The sequence below is a fragment of the Impatiens glandulifera genome, chromosome 4, assembly GCF_907164915.1.
Source record: "Impatiens glandulifera chromosome 4, dImpGla2.1, whole genome shotgun sequence".
Taxonomy (NCBI): Eukaryota; Viridiplantae; Streptophyta; class Magnoliopsida; order Ericales; family Balsaminaceae; genus Impatiens; species Impatiens glandulifera.
The window spans coordinates 19898717-19917150 of NC_061865.1; the positions used below are offsets into that span (position 1 = coordinate 19898717).

General features: G+C 32.9%; 1 protein-coding gene across 1 annotated transcript; it reads left to right on the forward strand.

Moving 5' to 3' along the window:
- Nucleotides 1-7979: 7979 nt before the first annotated feature.
- Nucleotides 7980-8831, forward strand: LOC124937053 (protein LURP-one-related 15-like). The gene is made up of 2 exons (XM_047477564.1): nt 7980-8549; nt 8621-8831. Exons 1-2 carry the CDS (start codon nt 8043-8045, stop codon nt 8765-8767), a joined length of 654 nt encoding a protein of 217 aa, XP_047333520.1. The 5' UTR covers nt 7980-8042; the 3' UTR covers nt 8768-8831.
- Nucleotides 8832-18434: the final 9603 nt, after the last annotated feature.

Here is an 18434-nt window from a genome sequence, read left to right on the forward strand (position 1 = left end):
GTGCACTAGATGACATGGTCATCGAGTACAGAAAGCTAGTAGAATCTCTAAATGAAATTAAATCTTCACCAGAAGTAAACAAACCAAATCTGTTTCAAACTGAAGAGTCAAATGTTTTCGAAAAGAAGATTGAAGAGATCTCATCTGAGAATGAGGTACTCAAAGAACAAATTCAAACACTTTTATCTGAAAACAAGAGATTAAACTATGTTGTATGTGCATGGACAAGGTCTGGAGACGCTATCAAACATCAGATTAGTATGTTGAAACCTGCTGGATCTAGATTCGGATTGGGATTTGATAGCAATGACCCTAACCTGTCATGAAAAAAGTCCAACTCATCTGACAAGCTTAAGCCAATAAGTTTTGTCAAAGGGAGTATGACTGACATTGAATCTGATCCTATTCATGAAGAAGTTGCTTTCAAAAATGAAATAATTTATGTTCCGCCGACTGTTGGCTGGCTTAAGAATAATCTAGAAGCAACTAATAAGTCTGGCAATTTAAAACCTGACTCTAAGTCAAGGAGTTTTAAAATAAAATCTTCTTTAAAAGTTAATGGATCAGTGGCTAGAAGAAAGTCATCTGCTAAGTCAAAATCTTATGCATTAATCACAACACAAAATGGGAAATCCATCAGAATAACTCAAATATGGATTCCTAAGAGACTAATTGATCGAGGACCCAATTGAATATGGGTACAAAAATGTGTAAATAGTTTCTTTTGTAGGTTATGCAGGAGGATTGCAGGTAGGAAGCAAGAAGAATACTCTTTTGAGTACACAGCTTGGAAGATCAACAATGGATTTTTCCATTCTAGTAGATTAAATGCTTTTATTTGTTAAAAATGTTTTTGGTCTTTGGACCACAAAAACTGTCTCTTATGCTTTTCTGTCCATATACAAAATGAGAGGGAAAATTACTTTGAAAGTAAGGATACTCTCTAGACGAATATTCTTAGTCGGTCTATTAGACAAGAGTGTCCAAAAGAAATAGCTTGTACTTAGACGTATTTTTGCTCAAAATCTATACATATAAGTCTATATGTTGAGATTTTAAACCTACACGATTAGACGGATACGTCTAATAGACGTTAGACGTTTTTACATCATGAGCAAGAGAATGCTCACGTCTAATCAAACACACGTCTAACATGTGGTGTTCATGCGGAATTAGACTTACACGTATAATAGACATTAGACGTATTTTTATACAACACGAAATTAGACGTATGCGTCTAATAGACCCATCCGTCTAATTGACATTTAGATATATGGATTTATACAGTAAGAAAAACATCTAACTACGTGTCGATTAGACTGATCAAGGACAGCTGTCCCACGTTGAGAGCTATTCATTTTTCCCGCTCAAAACATTAAACAGTCATCTCTTATCAACATGAAGACACATATCTTTCAAGTTTAGAGACAATGGCTGATATACCCTCATTTTTAATGATGACTCCTTGAAAAAGGACATCTAATATTTATTGATGGGCCATACCCTTAAGAAAAGTGACGGTTATTCTGCATATATTTTCTCTGTCTATATAAGGATATCCTTGCATGAATTTGAAAGCTTTTCATCTCTCAAAATCCCTAAGAACCCTAGTTTTCTTTGCATTTCTCTCTCTAAAACTCTCTGAAATCTTGTGTCTGTTCATATTCCTTCAAAATGGTGAACAAGAAAATCACTCTAGGTCATTGTACATTGCAGGTGGACTTTCCATCAGTCTACACTTTCGATCAGTCAGAAGTGGTGGATATGTTCAGAACCCTAGAATATTATGGGTTGAGGAAGTATCTCAGTGATCCTTTGATATTCTATGAGAAAGAAGTTCGCGAGTTCTTCAAATCTGCAACTATGGTGGGTGAATCCATCGTAGTAACCGTCAACGACATGGAATTTTCTTTCGATGAAACTGTATATGCGAAGTTCTTTGAACTTCCAACGGAGGGGCACACGTTCGACTTGATTCTTTCATCAGAAGTCATGCAAGAGATGAATAAGACCTTTTCTGTCGATGGTTCGATGATCCATGTAAATGGAAACAAGAAGGTCCTTAAACCTCATTTCATTCTACTGAACGACGTGGTAGCAAAAGCGCTCCAAGGGAAATCTGGATCCTTCCAACTCTATAGTCAAGACCGTTTCGACTATATGTGCGCCATCTCAAAAGGAATCCAGGTAAACTGGGTATCTACCCTTTTCCAGAACCTTTGCTTTTGATTTGTCAGGAAAACAAGGAAAGCATAACGTATGCGGCCCAACTGAGTCGATTGATGGAGCATTTGGGGGTTCCTATGGGTGAACCTAAGCAGATCAACTCTCCAAGGGTATTCTCTGCCCTTACAGTCGCTAGTACCCTGGTAAGGATGAAGAACAATATAGAATCTGCATCTGGTGCATCTAGTTATCAAACAGGTTGTAAGCCTTCTACTCGATCAAAACAACCGTCTGCTTCTGTTATGTCAACAGGGGCAAAGAGATTAAAGATAGTGAATGAATAGGAGGCCAGTTCCTCTAGTTTGAAAATCTCCACCAAGAAGGACTCCGAATTAGTCGATTCAAGGTTAAGGAAAGGTCCAGGCGTACTTGCTGCAACTCCCATGTCCTCTCTGTCTTCTCCGACAACCATCCTGAGAAAGCCTTCGAGATCCAGTGTCTCAAAGGAAAAGAAGATGAAGGCGCCCCGCGCGTCTAAATCATTGAAGGTAACCTCCTCTAAATCTTTGGCCGCTGTGCCTAAGTTTAATGTTCCTGTAGTGGAACAAGATGAATCTGTTTTTTCTCCAGTAAGAGAATCTGCTGAAGGGCCCACTGTTGAGTCAGCTGGTCCAAATGATGAAAATGCTAACATGATTGAGTCTCCTGTTGTTCAACTCGATCAAGTAGCCGTAGGTGCTACAGAAAGTGCTCAACCAGAACAAGGTGCTGTTCTTACCCTTGTTGCTGGTGAATCTGCTAAAAAAGACACTTTAGTAGCCGGGAAGGTTACTCATGTAGAACTCCCTCCCGAGCTGTGCAAGAAACCCCAATCGGCATACGAATTGATACGTTCCGCAAGACAGACATGTGGAATTGTTTTCAGTGAACCCAAACCTACTCCAAAACCCGTCGAGGTTGTTGGAAAAGTAAAGATATTGCAACTCTAGTTCCCGAAGAAGTATTGGAGGCAACATGCATTGTTGACCTCGTGTTAGATCAAGTTAAAGCCATTGTGGCTGAAAAGTTGGAAATTTTTGAATCATGGTCCCTAGAAAGATTGTCTTCCAAGTACAATGAAACCCTGTCAAATTCTGCAATAACCCGAGAGTGGAAGAAGCGTGTAGCCAATGAGAATAAAGTTCTCAAGTGGGCTAAAACTTCAGAGGTGGCTGAGGCTCTGAAGAGAAAAGATCTTATTGAAGCACGCTTATGTGGAAGAGCTTTATTCCCAATTCTTGAAGCCAGAAAGGCTAATTTCAACCCTATTGAGAAAGGTTCTGAAATTGAAGTAAAAGTGTTGAAAAGACTAGATGATATCATGGATAGCTATGTCTCGGTTGCTACCCGATACGTTCATGGCGCTAATTGCTCTGGTGCAAAACCTTTTGATGATGATGAACCGATGGATATCCTTGATGCTGATGATGATGCCGATGAGCTAGATGTTGCTCTTCTGATTGAATTCGGGAATCTTTCTGCTGAAGAAAGACGTATTCTGGATCAACCCATTCAAGAGAATCCTCATGAAGAAGAAGTAATTGTTCAAGAGCCTGAACAAGCTCTTGAAACAAATGAAGAAGAAGTGATTAAAGAAGAAGTTGTTGAGGAGGCTGCTCAAGCTCCTATTGAAGAAAATGCTGTGATATCCCATGTTGTAAGAATAGAGGAAGTCCAAGAGAAGGTGGCTGAAGTTACTCAGCCAGAGATTATCAGATCTGAGGGGAACCCTCCAAAGATAAGGATGTTGAAGAAGAAAGTTCCCCATCTGAAGAGGAACATGATCAATACGCAAGTTATGCAAGGCCCCTTCTATTCCCCAACACCATTGTGGGAAGTGTTCATGAAAATGTCAACAATCCTCTCCATTACTCTGGTGATCTTTATGAAAGATTTCAGAGAGCTGAAAGGAAAATATTAGAAGAGGAGCAGAATGAAGCTGCTAAGGTAGCTGAGAAAGATCAACCGGAGCAATCTATGCAGATTCATACAAATTTTGAACCGATTCAGAGTATGGCAGCAGAGTCTCAAGAGAATTCATCAAATGAAGAATCCTCTGCTGAAGGTAACAAGTTTTTAAAGTCTATGACTTTTGTGCTCTCATCTCTTCAAAAGAGCATGATAAAGGCCTTGAACACCTAGGAAGAAGAAAGAAATAATTTTACCGAAGTTATCAAAGTTCTTACTAAATTGGATAACACTTTGAAGAAGAACACGTATGAGACTCACGTCTCAAATTTAAACTTCTCCAAGTTTGAAAAGAATCTCTTCAGCCGTCAATCTGAAATGATGGACCTTGAAAGGCACATCAATGATGACCGTCATAGGGAGAGTTTGGATGAATTCAGTCTAGTGAAGAATCAGATGGTGGAAATTCAAGGTTGTTTAAGAAGAAATTATGGTGAACGACAGGAATTTGCTGACTCTATTGCAAGGAAGTTTCAAGCAAAGGAGAACGCAAAAGCTAATGCTGAAAGAGATAAACCTCGAATCACCCAAGGCGAGTCAAATAGAAGAAGTGACGGTGTGTCAACCGACACTAGATCCAGACAAGCTCCAAGCAACGATGAAAACCCTAGGCCAACCAAGAGAGGCAGAGGTCGAAGTAGTGGTGATCGTGGAGGCCGAAGCAGTGGTGGTGGTCGCGGTAGGCAATCTGACTCTGATCAAAGAGGTCGTGCCAGTGGCGGTGATCGTGGTGGTAGATCAAGTGGAAGCGGTCGTGGTGGTCGCAGTCTTCCTCCGTTTCTGAATATGCTATCCGATTAAGACATGAGCCCAACCGATACTCGAGTTAAAAGGGAAGAACAATAACTTCTTTTCTCTTACTTTGTTTAAGTCTTTTTGAACAATGTTTCTTTGATGATGTTTTGAATATTGGTCTTGGAAATTTGTGAAACGTGATGTAAGTGAACAAGGTTTGTTTATTTATATGATGAATGCATATTTTGGTTTATATATATATATGCAGGTTTTTAATTTCTTCATCAAAAAAGGGGAAATTGTTGGGTCAAATTATTTTAAGTGTTGAAATAATTTAACCATTGGGATTTTGATGATGAAATGATTTATGCGTTTTGATGCAGGTGTATCGAAATAATATTTCATGAGACTTGGCGCTAATGAGGCTCATTAGACCAATTTTGGCATTAGATGCAAAGAATTAGACGTGCAGTCTAACTCAGCGGAGTTAGACGTGTAGTCTAATGAATTCCGGAATTAGACGTGCGATCTAATAGATCTCGGATTTAGACATGTAGTCTAACTTGTGGAGTTAGACGTGCAGTCTAATAGATCTCGAAATTAGACGTGCAGTCTAACTCGTGGAGTTAGACGTGCAGTCTAACTCGTGGAGTTAGACGTGCAGTCTAACTCGTGGAGTTAGACGTGCAGTCTAATAGATTTCGGAATTAGACGTGTAGTCTAACTCAGTGGAGTTAGACGTGTAGTCTAATATATTCGGAATTAGACGTGCAGTCTAACTCATCAGAGTTAGACGTGCAGTCTAACTCATCAGAGTTAGACGTGTAGTCTAATATATTCGGAATTAGACATGCAGTCTAACTCAGCGGAGTTAGACGTCCAATCTAATATATTTGGAATTAGACGTGCAATTTAACTCAGCAGAGTTAGACGTGCAGTCTATTGGATTGTGAAAGTTAGACGTAAGTCTAACTCCTTCAAATTAGTCTGAAGTAGAACCGAATTAGACGTGCAGTCTAACTCAGTGGAGTTAGACGTGCAGTCTAATGGTTTATAACAATTAGACGTGTAGTCTAATTGGTGAAAGTTAGACGTGAGTCTAACTCCTTCAGACAAGTCTGAAGTGATTGTAATTAGACGTAAGTCTAATCCCATTAGATTAGGCGGTCTAATGGATTCTTCTCTTAGACGGGGATGTTTAATTTCATTAGACTGGTTTTCACAATCCGTCTAACTGAAATACGTCTAATGCTAAGCTTAAGTAGTATGCTTGAAGCTAGCACCCGCCTACCCACGTGCTATAGTTGTACCAAACTCCTACTACACTTCCTAGTGAAGATTAGTAAAACAACTATATGCAACCAACCAACGAATGCCACATAAGAGAATTTTCCTCATATTACTTGTTTTGCAGGTATGTCTCTGATGAAATATTCAGCGCACTACCAGTGGTGTACGACCACGATCCTTATGCTCAGAACCTGCTCTGTACAATGGAGGCTTTCCAATGGAAGAGTTCCACATATCATTCTAAAAGATTCGACCGTTAATCTCTGCCCATTATTTTATCAAATCTCAAGGACAACGGACAATAAGCCTTACGAACTGCCAAATTTTACAAAGAGTGAATCTACAATCCTGCTTGCTATTCCAGAGAGAGAAATCAAGCCTTTACTGTGAAGCTACTTTCCTGATTGTACTATGTGTGAATCAAGAGAGATCTAGAATCAAAAACACATTTAGCTGAGTGATATTCTTCATCTTGTATATTGAACAGAGTGTGTTCTGTTCAATAGTGAGCTAAGTGTGTGTAAACTATATTTGATTCGAATCATATTGAAGTGAATCCTTCCGGTGGTTGGAAGTAGGGGTGACGTAGGAGAGTTTCTCCGAACATCCATAAACAAACTGCTGTGTTCTTTCATTTCTGTCATCTTCTCATCTTTCATCTTTAGCTTCAAACCCAAGTAAACAATTCTGCCTTAAATCTATTTCAAGTGCTTACAAGTGTTTGCGCAGAATAGAAAACGAATTAAATCCTTAACAGGATTTCTTTCAAACCATTTTTCATAAGCCTTCATCAATAGCCACACCCCGTCTCTATCGATAAAACCGATACTATCAAAATTAATTTCCAATAATGTGTTAATATCATTATCAAATGCTTTATTGTCTTACACAATTTATAAGTCTAAATAAAAAAACAAATCATATAAATAAATTTCTAATAATTGATACTATTAATCCAATAATTTATTAGCATTTAAGTATGAGGGACAAAAATATTTTTAATAAATATATATATTTTTAAATAATATTTACAAAGTTAGTTAATTTGTATTACTTTTCAAATATAAATATATATTAATCAAATAGGTAAAAAATTAGAAACTCACAAATTGACAACTTTTATATATATATATATATTTAAAATTTTCTAAAAATTAAATATTTCATTTTATAAGATGTATGACACGCAAACCAAGATTGAAACGCATCGAACCTCGAGCTTTCTCGCGATAGTCCCTCCATATTGCCACGTGTCTCTTGACACATGATAAGCTATGGAACGGGACATAGACCGAGGGTTACATTCCAAACTCTCAAAAATATATTTAAAAAAAGTAAAATAAATAGATAAAATAAATGTTTATGTTCATTTAAATATTTTGTATATTTTGTAAGTTAAAAATAAATCTAAAAGGAGTGAAGAAAAATCAATTTTAAACAAGCTCCAAGGCTGGAAAATAGTCGAGATCCAGTACAAGCAAAAATAAAAGAAACGGTTGCAGTAGACCACACAACCATCGGATGAGTGCCTATGCTTCATCCAATGGCCACAAAAGATTGTGTTGCTCGCTACAACGAAAGCTTAGTGTTTCCACACAACACATGATCAAGCCCACAAATAAATAAAGAGAGATAATATTTGTAAATCTTATATGAAATATATTATACTCACAAATAAATAAAGAGAGATAATATTTGTAAATCTTTTATGAAATATTAATCCAAACTTTACTAGTCTATAAATTCTCAAGAGCAACAGTTCAAGGCCACAAATCAAGCATTGCCTATTTCCTTCTCTCTTATCAATTATCAATTATCAATTTATTCTCACTTAACAAGTTCCAATGGCACAACCGATTAATCCAGTTCCAGCTCCTTCACCAAGCTACACCGCAATAACAAGTCCAATCGCAGTCATTGGAACACAATACTGCGTGTCGGAGTACCCTGTAGACCTCATAATAGAAAGAAAGGCCCGAGCTTTAACAACAGGCAATTTCAGTGTAACCGATCTAAAACAGAATCTCATGTTCAAACTACAGGTTCAATGGTCTCTTCACGACAATCGAATCCTTCGCGATCCAATGGGAAAACCCATTGTCACCCTTCGACAAAAGATTAGAACCATCCATGGAAGATGGGAAGTGTTCAGAGGAGACAGTCATCATGAAAGAGACCTTCTTTTTACTGCTAAAACAACTTCATGGCTTCAATGGAAGACAAAAATGGATATATTCTTGGTAAATAATTATAGTGAACAATACCCTGATTTCAGGTTGGAAGGAAGTTATTCAGAGAAGTCTGGTATTATTTATTATGGAAATGGTCATTCCCAAGCCATTCTTGCTCAGGTAAGTGTTAATAAGATCATAATTATTATGATTATTTGAAAATATTGGTTAATTTAAATTTTAAATTGCAGATGCATAAGAAGGAGACAGTTAAGAGTGTGTTGCTGGGGAAAGATAACTTTAGGGTGACAGTTTATCCTAATGTTGATTATGCTTTCATTGTATCTCTTATTGCCATTCTTGATGATATTGATATGTCCAATTCATTAATTAACTAAATAGGGTAATTTATTATGTTATTTTTATTGAACTTCTTCCATTTCATCAATGTTGTATTAGAGAGAAAACTAAATTAAGTGATTATGTGTGTTGTGTAGCGGATTACTATTGATGCAATAAAATTATCTTAATTATGTGGCTATATGACCTGAGACAATTATTGGATTGTTGTAAAGAACATTTTTAAATACTTTAGAAGGACTAAATAAGTGCAACAACTATTGTACAAGGACAACATTGATTTCGTGGAACTCGTTGCAACCCGTTTTTAATGCTTAGTCACACAACACGATCACCCGCTTTTGTCCAATTTCGAATGGTTTGAATTATATGTTTTCAGATTAAGATTCTTCTAAATATACAACAACGACAAGTGGGTCGCGGACTTAGGCGGGTCGGGCTTTAGTTGACCCGCGGGTTGGCAAAAAAATCTAATCTAATTTATAGCCTTATAGACATATGCCGCATAACCCTAGTTTTTTTTCTCTCCCAGGTAGCACTATAGTAGTCAATACTATATACTTCGATCATCGGCCGCCGACTACTTATTTGTTCAGTATTTCTTCTCTTCGTTCTCGCTCAAGAGTTCGTGGATTCAAAATTGGTTCTAGACTGCAACATTCACTCAATACTTCGTCCATTGGCCGTCGACTACTTATTTGTTCTGTCTTTCTTCTCTTCGTTCTCGCCTTCAAGGGTTCGTGATCATGTTTTGATTTCTTATTTTTATAACTATTAATATTTTTTATTTATTTTTATTTGTAGTGAGACAACCTGCAGACTGACCCGCCTAACCCGCAACTCACATTGAGTTGGATTAGGTTGGGGATTTTCAGTCCACTAGGATGGTAGGCCGATCCGTCGTCGACCTGTCAAATGATGGGTTTTGGTGGGTAGGCCCGTCCCGCCATGAATTGGCCTGTCTGACCACTAGACCACTCTAGTGAATATATGATACTTGAGACAATTATAGGATGGTTGTAAAGACCATTTTTAAGTACTTTATGGACTAAACATATGCGACAACTCTTTTGCAAAAGAACAACCCGTTTTCAATGCACAATCACACAACACAATCACCCGCTTTTATCCAATTTCGAATGGTTTGAATTATATGTTTTTAGATTAAGATTCTTCTAGATATTCTACCAGTGATTAAATATGTTTCTCACTATTCATATAAATTGTGTCTAGTAGATAGAAGCAAAATTTGTTGCATGGCAATATATTTTGATGGTTGATCTTGACCGATAGACTTAGTAAATGATATAAAGATTTCTGAAGCTAACTTTTACCATGAATTATCTTAGTTGGTTATGCATTCACATTTATAACTACAAATGATTAGTTATTTTAAATAGGAAAACATTTAGGGTATTAATATATAGTAATTTTTTTTAATAATAGTCCAATTACTATTTTATATTACAAAGAAATTTTATCATACAAATTTTGAATGGCCCTATTTGAGCAAACTTTAACATTTTTAATCATTTAGAATATTTTTTCGAATACAATTAATTGTTAAATACCTTATATTTGATTAATTTAGCAGTCATTTAGTGGAACACGAATAGTTAAAATGTTAAAGATTTATATTTAAAATTAGACTTTATTTAAAAAAAATAATGATTATTTTTTAGTCACATGTTAATTAAAATAATTGCAAAATAAATCAAGCATTTGATCTAGTGGTATAATTCTCGATCCTAATTTTCTTTTATAAAAAACAACTTGTTTGTGCAGTTTTTTAATAAATTTATAGTTACAACTTTATCATCTATAAAATTATTTTCCAACTTTGTTTCTATTTGATGACCCTAATTTTTTTTCTCAAAAAATAATTTGTTATTGCAATTTTTTAACAAATTTACAGTTATAATTTACCAAATTATTTTCCAACTTTGTTTATATTGATTATGACCATAATTTTTTTTCTAAAATAAAAAGAATTGTTAGTACAATTTTTTAAACAAATTTATAGTTATTACTTTGTCATTTATCAAAAAATTTTCAATTTTGTCATTTATCAAATTATTTTCTAACTTTGTTTATATTGATGAGAATAATTTTTTTCCAACTTTGTCGTTTATTAAATTTTTTCCAACTTTGTTGTTTATCAAATTTTTTTCCAACTTTGTCATTTATCAATTTTTTTTCATATTTTATTTTTATTGATAACCATAATTGTTTTTTCAAAAAAGCAATTTGTTTTTGTAATTTTCTAACAAATATTTATAGTTACAACTTTGTTTCAATTGATGGCCCTAATTTTTTTTTGAGAAAAAAAATTTGTTTGTACAATTTTTTAACAAATTTATGGTTACAACTTTGTCATTTATCAAATTATTTTCTAACTTTGTTTATATGACGCTAATATTTTTCTCAAAAATAATAATTTGTTTTTGCAATTTTCTAACAAATTTATAGTTACAACTTTGTCATCTATAAATTATTTTACAACTTTATCATTTATCAAATTATTTAACAACTTTGTTTTTGTTGATAGCATTAACTCTTTTTTGTGTAATTTTCTAATAAATTTATGGTTACAACTTTGTCATTTATCAAATTATTTTCCAATTTTGTCATTTATCAAATATTTTCCAAATTTGTTTCTATTGATGACACTAATTTATTCTTTCTCAAAAAATAATTTGTTTGTGTTATTTTATATTAAATTTATAGTTACAACTTTGTCCTTTATCAAATTATTTTCCAACTTTGTTTCTATTGATTACCTTAAATTTGTTTCTCAAAAAAACAATTTATTTGTGCAATTTTCTAACAAATTTATAATAGTTATTACAATTTTGTTATTTACAAAATTATTTTCAACTTTATTTTTATTGATGACCCTAATTATTGTTTTCTCAAAATACTAATTTTTTAGTGCAATTTTCTAACAAATTTATAGTTATAACTTTGTCATCTACCAATTTTTTTTTTCCAACTTTGTCATTTATCAAACTATTTTCCAACTTTGTTTCTATTGATGACACTAATTTTTATATGCAGTTTTCTAACAAATTTATAGTTACAACTTTGTCATTTATCAAATTTTCAACTTTGTCATTTTCAATTTTTTTCCAACTTTGTTTCTATTGATGACCATAATTTTTATTTTCTCAAAAAAATATTTTTTTGTGCAATTCTCTAACAAATTTATAGTTACAACTTTGTCATTTATCAAATTATTTTCCAACTTTGTCATTTATCAAATTATTTTCTAACTTTGTTTCTATTGATGACACTAATTTCTTTTATAAATAAATAAATTATTTGTGTAACTTTCTAACAATTTATAGTTACAACTTTGTCATTTATCAAATTAAGTATTTTTTAACTTTTTAATTTAACAAATTATTTTCCAACTTTGTTTCTTTTGATGACTCTCATTTTTTTCTCAAAAAAATAATTTGTTTGTACAATTTTCTAACAAATTTATAGTTACAACTTTATCATTTATCAAATTATTTTCTAACTTTGTTATTTATCAAATTATCTTCAAACTTTTTTTCTATTGATGACACTAATTTTTTTCTCAAAAAAAACAATTTCTTTGTGTAATTTTCTAACAAATTTATAGTTAGAACTTTTTCATTTATAAAATTATTTTATAACTTTGTCATTTATTAAATTATTTTTTAACTTTGTTTTTATTGATAACAATATTTTTTTTTTCTCTAAAAAATAATTTTTTTGTGTAATTTTCTAATAAATTTATAGTTACAATTTTATCATTTATCAAATCATTTCCAACTTTATACTGATAACTCTAATATTTTTTCTCAACAAAATAATTTGTTTGTGCAATTTTCTAACAACTTAATAGTTATAATTTTATAATTTACCAATTTTTTTTTTCCAATTTTATTTTTGTTGATGACCCTAATTCTTTTTCTTAAAATATTAATTTGTTTGTACACTTTTCTAACAAATTTATTTACAACTTTATCATTTTCCAAATTTATTTCTATTGATGAAGTGATAAGCATGTTAAATTAAATGTAGGTTAACAGTTGCATGATATAATAGTATGCCACTAAATAATATATATCTATTGTTATTAGAGGAAAACACTTAACCATCCCAAATAGAATAAAATGACAATATTTTTGGACTATTTTTCTTTGTGTGAATCATGAGTTTTAACGTAATCAATGTTAAATAAACTTTTTAAAAATACAATTATATCTATTAGACAAAGATTTAATTTTTAACTTTCCCTCTCAATAGTTGAATTCTCCAACCATTAAGCTATAATAATAAAATAATTTATTTTACTTTTTTTGTGATACCTTTTTATTGTAATTTTTTAAAAATTAAATAAGGTATATTTATATTATTATTTTTTATCGATTAATTAATTTTTTTGACAAAATCAATTTGACCAAAAACTGAAATACATGTGTGATATTTTCTCAATTACATCAAAATTTTAAATATACATTTTTATATATATGTATATATAAATTAACTAACCGAAACATATATAGGAATTAGAGTTGTGATGGTTAAAAAATATTAAGGTGAGTTTATAGAAAATAAAGGAAAAATTATGAATGATAAAGTGTGTTTTGCTAATTTTTTGAAAAATTAGATATACAAATAGTGAAATAAATTTAAGAAAAATTAGAAAACTAGGATACATCACATCTTCGGATGGGCTTTAACCTAACTCAGTACAAACATAGATCCGCCACACAATATTTAGAACTTTTTCAACCTCAATATTTCTTATAATTTGATTTTCATGTTGAGTGTATATAAAACAATCATATATTATCCAATCTATACATATTAAATAAAATTCTTATTCAATGCTAATTTTTATATGTTTCGTGGTTAGATTAATTACTAATTGTATTTTTTTCTTATAACTTATTTTATTAATCAAACTAGGATGTTTATGCGCTATACACAAATATAAAGTAATCTTATATTTGTGTGTCTAAATATGAATGGAATAAATCGATAATAGTAATATATATACATTTTCTATTAAAGACTTGTCATCATAATTATAATATGTAATAAAAATCCAAATAAAGATCAATTATAATAAATTGATCATAAGTAAAATTGTATAAATAATCAACAAATTTAATAAATTCATATTAAAAAATTTCACTATATAGTGTGTAACATATTTGAAGGTAAAATTTTATTAGAAGAGAGTTTGGAAAAAAATTCAACTAATTAATAATTTTTGGAAAAAGATGAAAATAAAATATTTCAAACTTTTATTATTTTTTTAAAATTTATATCTTTACTCTAATGAAAAAAAAATATTCCATTGAATTTTTATCAAGGGTGCATAACAAATGTTGAACATATCTTTTTAGTTTTCTATTGAAAATTCAAATAATATCTAAATACATATTGTAACTAGTTTGTCTTAATAATATTTGAATCACTCTTATTATGTTAAAACAATTTATAATTCTCAAGATAAAATAGAAATTTGATTTATTCAATAAAATATAATTAAACCACAATTTATGACCATATTTTTACTTGAAATTTATGTTATCCTATAATGACTCATAAAGAAAATATTTTATTTTTAAAATTTAAAAATTTCACATTATATTATATAAAAAATTATAAACCCTCAAATTTTATCTATCCAATTTATAAATATTAAAAGATTATTTAAAATAATCAAAATCAAGACCAAAGATTAAATAATTAATTATTATATTAATTAATTTCAATTAATTAAAACAAAGGTAATAAAAAATAAAATAAAATAACTTAAGAAAAATGTTATATCCATTTTATCACAAATTAATTTTAGTGGCTAAAACAAATTAAATAAATAATTTGAGATAAATGTTATATCCATTTAAATATCAAATTAATTATGGATTGTTAACCCCGTTAGTCTAATCACTAACAGACACAACGGAACCCCACATTCCGTCAGCTAAAACAACGTCGTTTGACTCGTCTTCTACACTAGAATCGCGACCTCGCTGGACTCGCGATCTTCGCCTGCGCGATTCTTCCAGAAGCTCTAGCTTCCTCCACAGGCGATCAAATTTTTTAATTTTTTTGGCCACGTGCTCCTCTCGTCAACTCCACGATATCCCTCTATCTAGAAGCCTTATCTTGCCCAGGATAAGGCTGCCAACTGCCGGATAGAATTTTAGCCATAAGTTCGCCGAAGGTTCAAATCATCTCAAATTATCCTTCCTCAACCGACCTTTCCCTACTATAAATACCCCTTACCCTTCCACTACCAAATCATTAAACAATAACCCATCAATCACCGAATTTCATCCCCTAAATCCAAGGTTTGAAGATTATGGCAAAACCGAACACAGACCCTAGGGCTCCGGTACTAATGCATGTTTGGTTCCCCTTTTCAAAATCTAAAATTATTTTTGTAATTTTGGAACCCGAACTTATTTTCAAATAATCTCGAAAGGTTAGAAAATGATATTTTCACATTTTCGGGATTTTTCCTAAGCCAATGTTTTGGATAATGACCCGTTTGGAATTTATTTTTAAATTCTAACATTCTAATCTCATATTTTTAGGCTTTGTTGAATCTGAACACCAACGCAACAAATGCGCACCCCTTTTAAATAATTTTGTATAATTATGTAAAGTCTATCCTTACTTAGGACCCCTGAACTACTAATTAAAGATAAGGAATGTTATAATTGGATTTATAAAAGTCAGACTTTGTTTATTTTAAAAGAATTTTGAAAATCGTCCTTAGGCGGGCGTAGCGGACATAGCCCGAAAGCCCTTTCTCGAGCGTAAACAGACAACGAACCACATTTTTTTAGAAACTCTGGTATAAATACGTTTGTACACGTATCATTTTATTGATTTTTATAAAATCTCTTGGCGACTCTAATTTTCAAATAAATAATATTTATATTGATTATGTTTAATTAATTTAAATCGGATTCAAATTAAATTGTTATTTAGCCTCCTAGATTATTTAAATTTTGAACAAAGGATTAATTATTTTTACATAATTAATTTCTTACCGCTTCGGTATTTTCAAAATCTTTTAAAAACTAAATGTTTCATTTTAAAAAATGTTTGACATAGAAACCAAGGTTAAAACGCATCAAACCTCGAGCTTCCTCGCGGTAGTCCCTCTATATTTCCATGTGTCTCTTGACACGTGATAAGTTATGGAATGGTTCAGAGACCGGGGGGTTGCATTACAACTTTTTTTGACAATTCTGCGGGGGATTTGAACTTGTTATTTTAAAATGAATAAAATAAACAAGGCACTTGTTTTACTCTTGGGTTTAGAATGGATCACCTATTACTATATCCATTAACTATTCAAACAGTTTGGCCATAGCCATATTGAACTTTTTGTTGCAACCGATATGTCTATAACCCGAAGGCTCCACACTGAGTAACTCGGCCAATGGCACGATGCCTTTTAGCTCAATATCATGACAAGACGAAGGAAACACCAGGATCTTATCACCAACTAGTATTAAAGAGCTCACCAAGCTGAAGTAGAGGAGAATGCTCATATCGAACCAGACTACGTCTGGACTTAATAAGTTTTCACTTTCATCTATGACTTTTTTCCATTTAAACTCTTTCGTAAAATATCAATAAGAGAGTTTCTATAACAAATAATGCGAGTATGTTCTATGCTTGTCTATCTATCTAAAGCATGAATAAGATCCTTAATCTCATATATTCATGTCTCATATCTTGCATTTGTGTGTTTACAGATGCAAAAACTTTATCTATCTCTTCTTAATAGTGTGCCAGTCACTTTTGAACAAGTATGGCCCCACGAAGAAGAGATCCAAGAACGGGACGTTTTATGCGCCAAGCCATGGCCGAAAGAACTCCAAAAAATAATAAGACTACAGTATCTCCAATTGAGTTGGCTGAGATGAAAGCTACTCTTCAGCAAGTAACTGAACAGTTGGCGATATTAATGAGCTTGATGACTAAGCCTGTCATCCCTATTCTGGAGCAACCATCCTCATCACGACAACCACCAACAACCATACATATTGCCACTCCGATCAGGATCAATCCTCAGAATCGTCGTGTGGAAGAAGCCTCTCTATATGAAGAGCCTCCTGAAGATGATAATATGCCAGCAATGACTCAGCCAGAAGTTGCTGACAACCCCAATACCCAAGAAGGGGCAAATCCTACGATCATTCCTCCAACGAAATACGAGGTCCAAATGGATCAATTGAATGCTAACCAGGCTATGTTCCAAGAGCAGCTCAATTAATTGACCAAATGTAGTTAGGATGAACACCATGGTTAGAAAAACGCCATGAAAACTGTCGAACGAGCAATGATCCCTTTTGGGATAAAGTTACGTTCTCTATCAAAGTATGTAGGCAAAACTGACCCTACTGCTTTCTTCTAGATGTACACTATAACTATGACACCTTTATATATGGGAGAACCAACAGTCTTCCATCTATTTCCCCAGTATTTAGATGGTGCGGCCCTACGTTGGTATCACCAAAAGAAGGTAGTTTATCTTTAAACTATCGACAAACTCGCGCCAGCCTTTATAAAACGTTTCAATATGCATCTCAGCTTAGAACGACCTGAGAAGAAACTTAAGAATGTGAAATAAGGCGAAAATGAGAAATTCGCGGTCTTCATCGAAAGGTGGAAAGTTGTAGTTTAAGAGATTGATTCTCTGCTTAGCGAGCAAAAACAAATCGACATGATTCTGGATAATGTTAACGGTCGATATTATGTTTGATTCGTCATCAAAACTTTCCAAAACATGAAAAAGTTCCTCAAAACGAGCAATAACCTCGACAAAACCTTTGACAGGGAAAGAAAATAGGGTAAAACCGTGAATGCATATGTTGCTCCTCCTCGACCTCAAAGGAAGGACAAAGACGAAATTCACCAGGTCGCAACTGCCTAGCAAGCCCTGGCTCCTCTTAAGCTCGGTCCAAGAAAATTGGTATTGGCTAAAATAAATGTCCCGACGATATCTAAGACACCAATACTGAGGGTCCCAAGACCTCCTAGAATTTTTCACGATCTGGGCATGACCTTGAGTCAATCTCTTACCCTCAAACAACAGAGGAAACTCATGAAACCCTTAACTCCTTAAGAGGGTTTATAGTTGCTTGGAAATTTTGAAGGGGCATAGTGTGTATATCATCAAATGAAGGGTCACTCTACTAATAATTGTAGTGACCTTAAGCATCAATGTCAAGACCTGATTGATTAAAAGATCATTTTTAAACCCGACATTGCGAGCAATCTGTTGCCCGATCATCAGGTTAACCTAATTTCTGCGGACAAATCTGTTAACCCTATGGAGGTTAATATGGTCAACCCACGACCCAAAAAGGAGGGTCGATGAGCTCCACTCAATATTGGTGGATTATTGACAATCCCACTTTGAGTGCTCCAAAGATTGTACAACGAGAAGTTTTAGTAACTCGGAGTGGAGCCGACTTCCAATCCAGTTTCATGAAAACAACCCCTGCGGTTAACCTTCCTGGACCCTTTAATGATCCGAGAAGGAAAAACGAGCAAAGAGCTCTAAACCCCAATGATAGTCTTCTTGCTCAACTTAAAAAGACCAATACTAACATTTTCATCTGGAAATCTTAATGTATTCTATCAAATACATGCAAGCTGTTCTGAATTAACTAAGCCAAGCTAGTATACCGA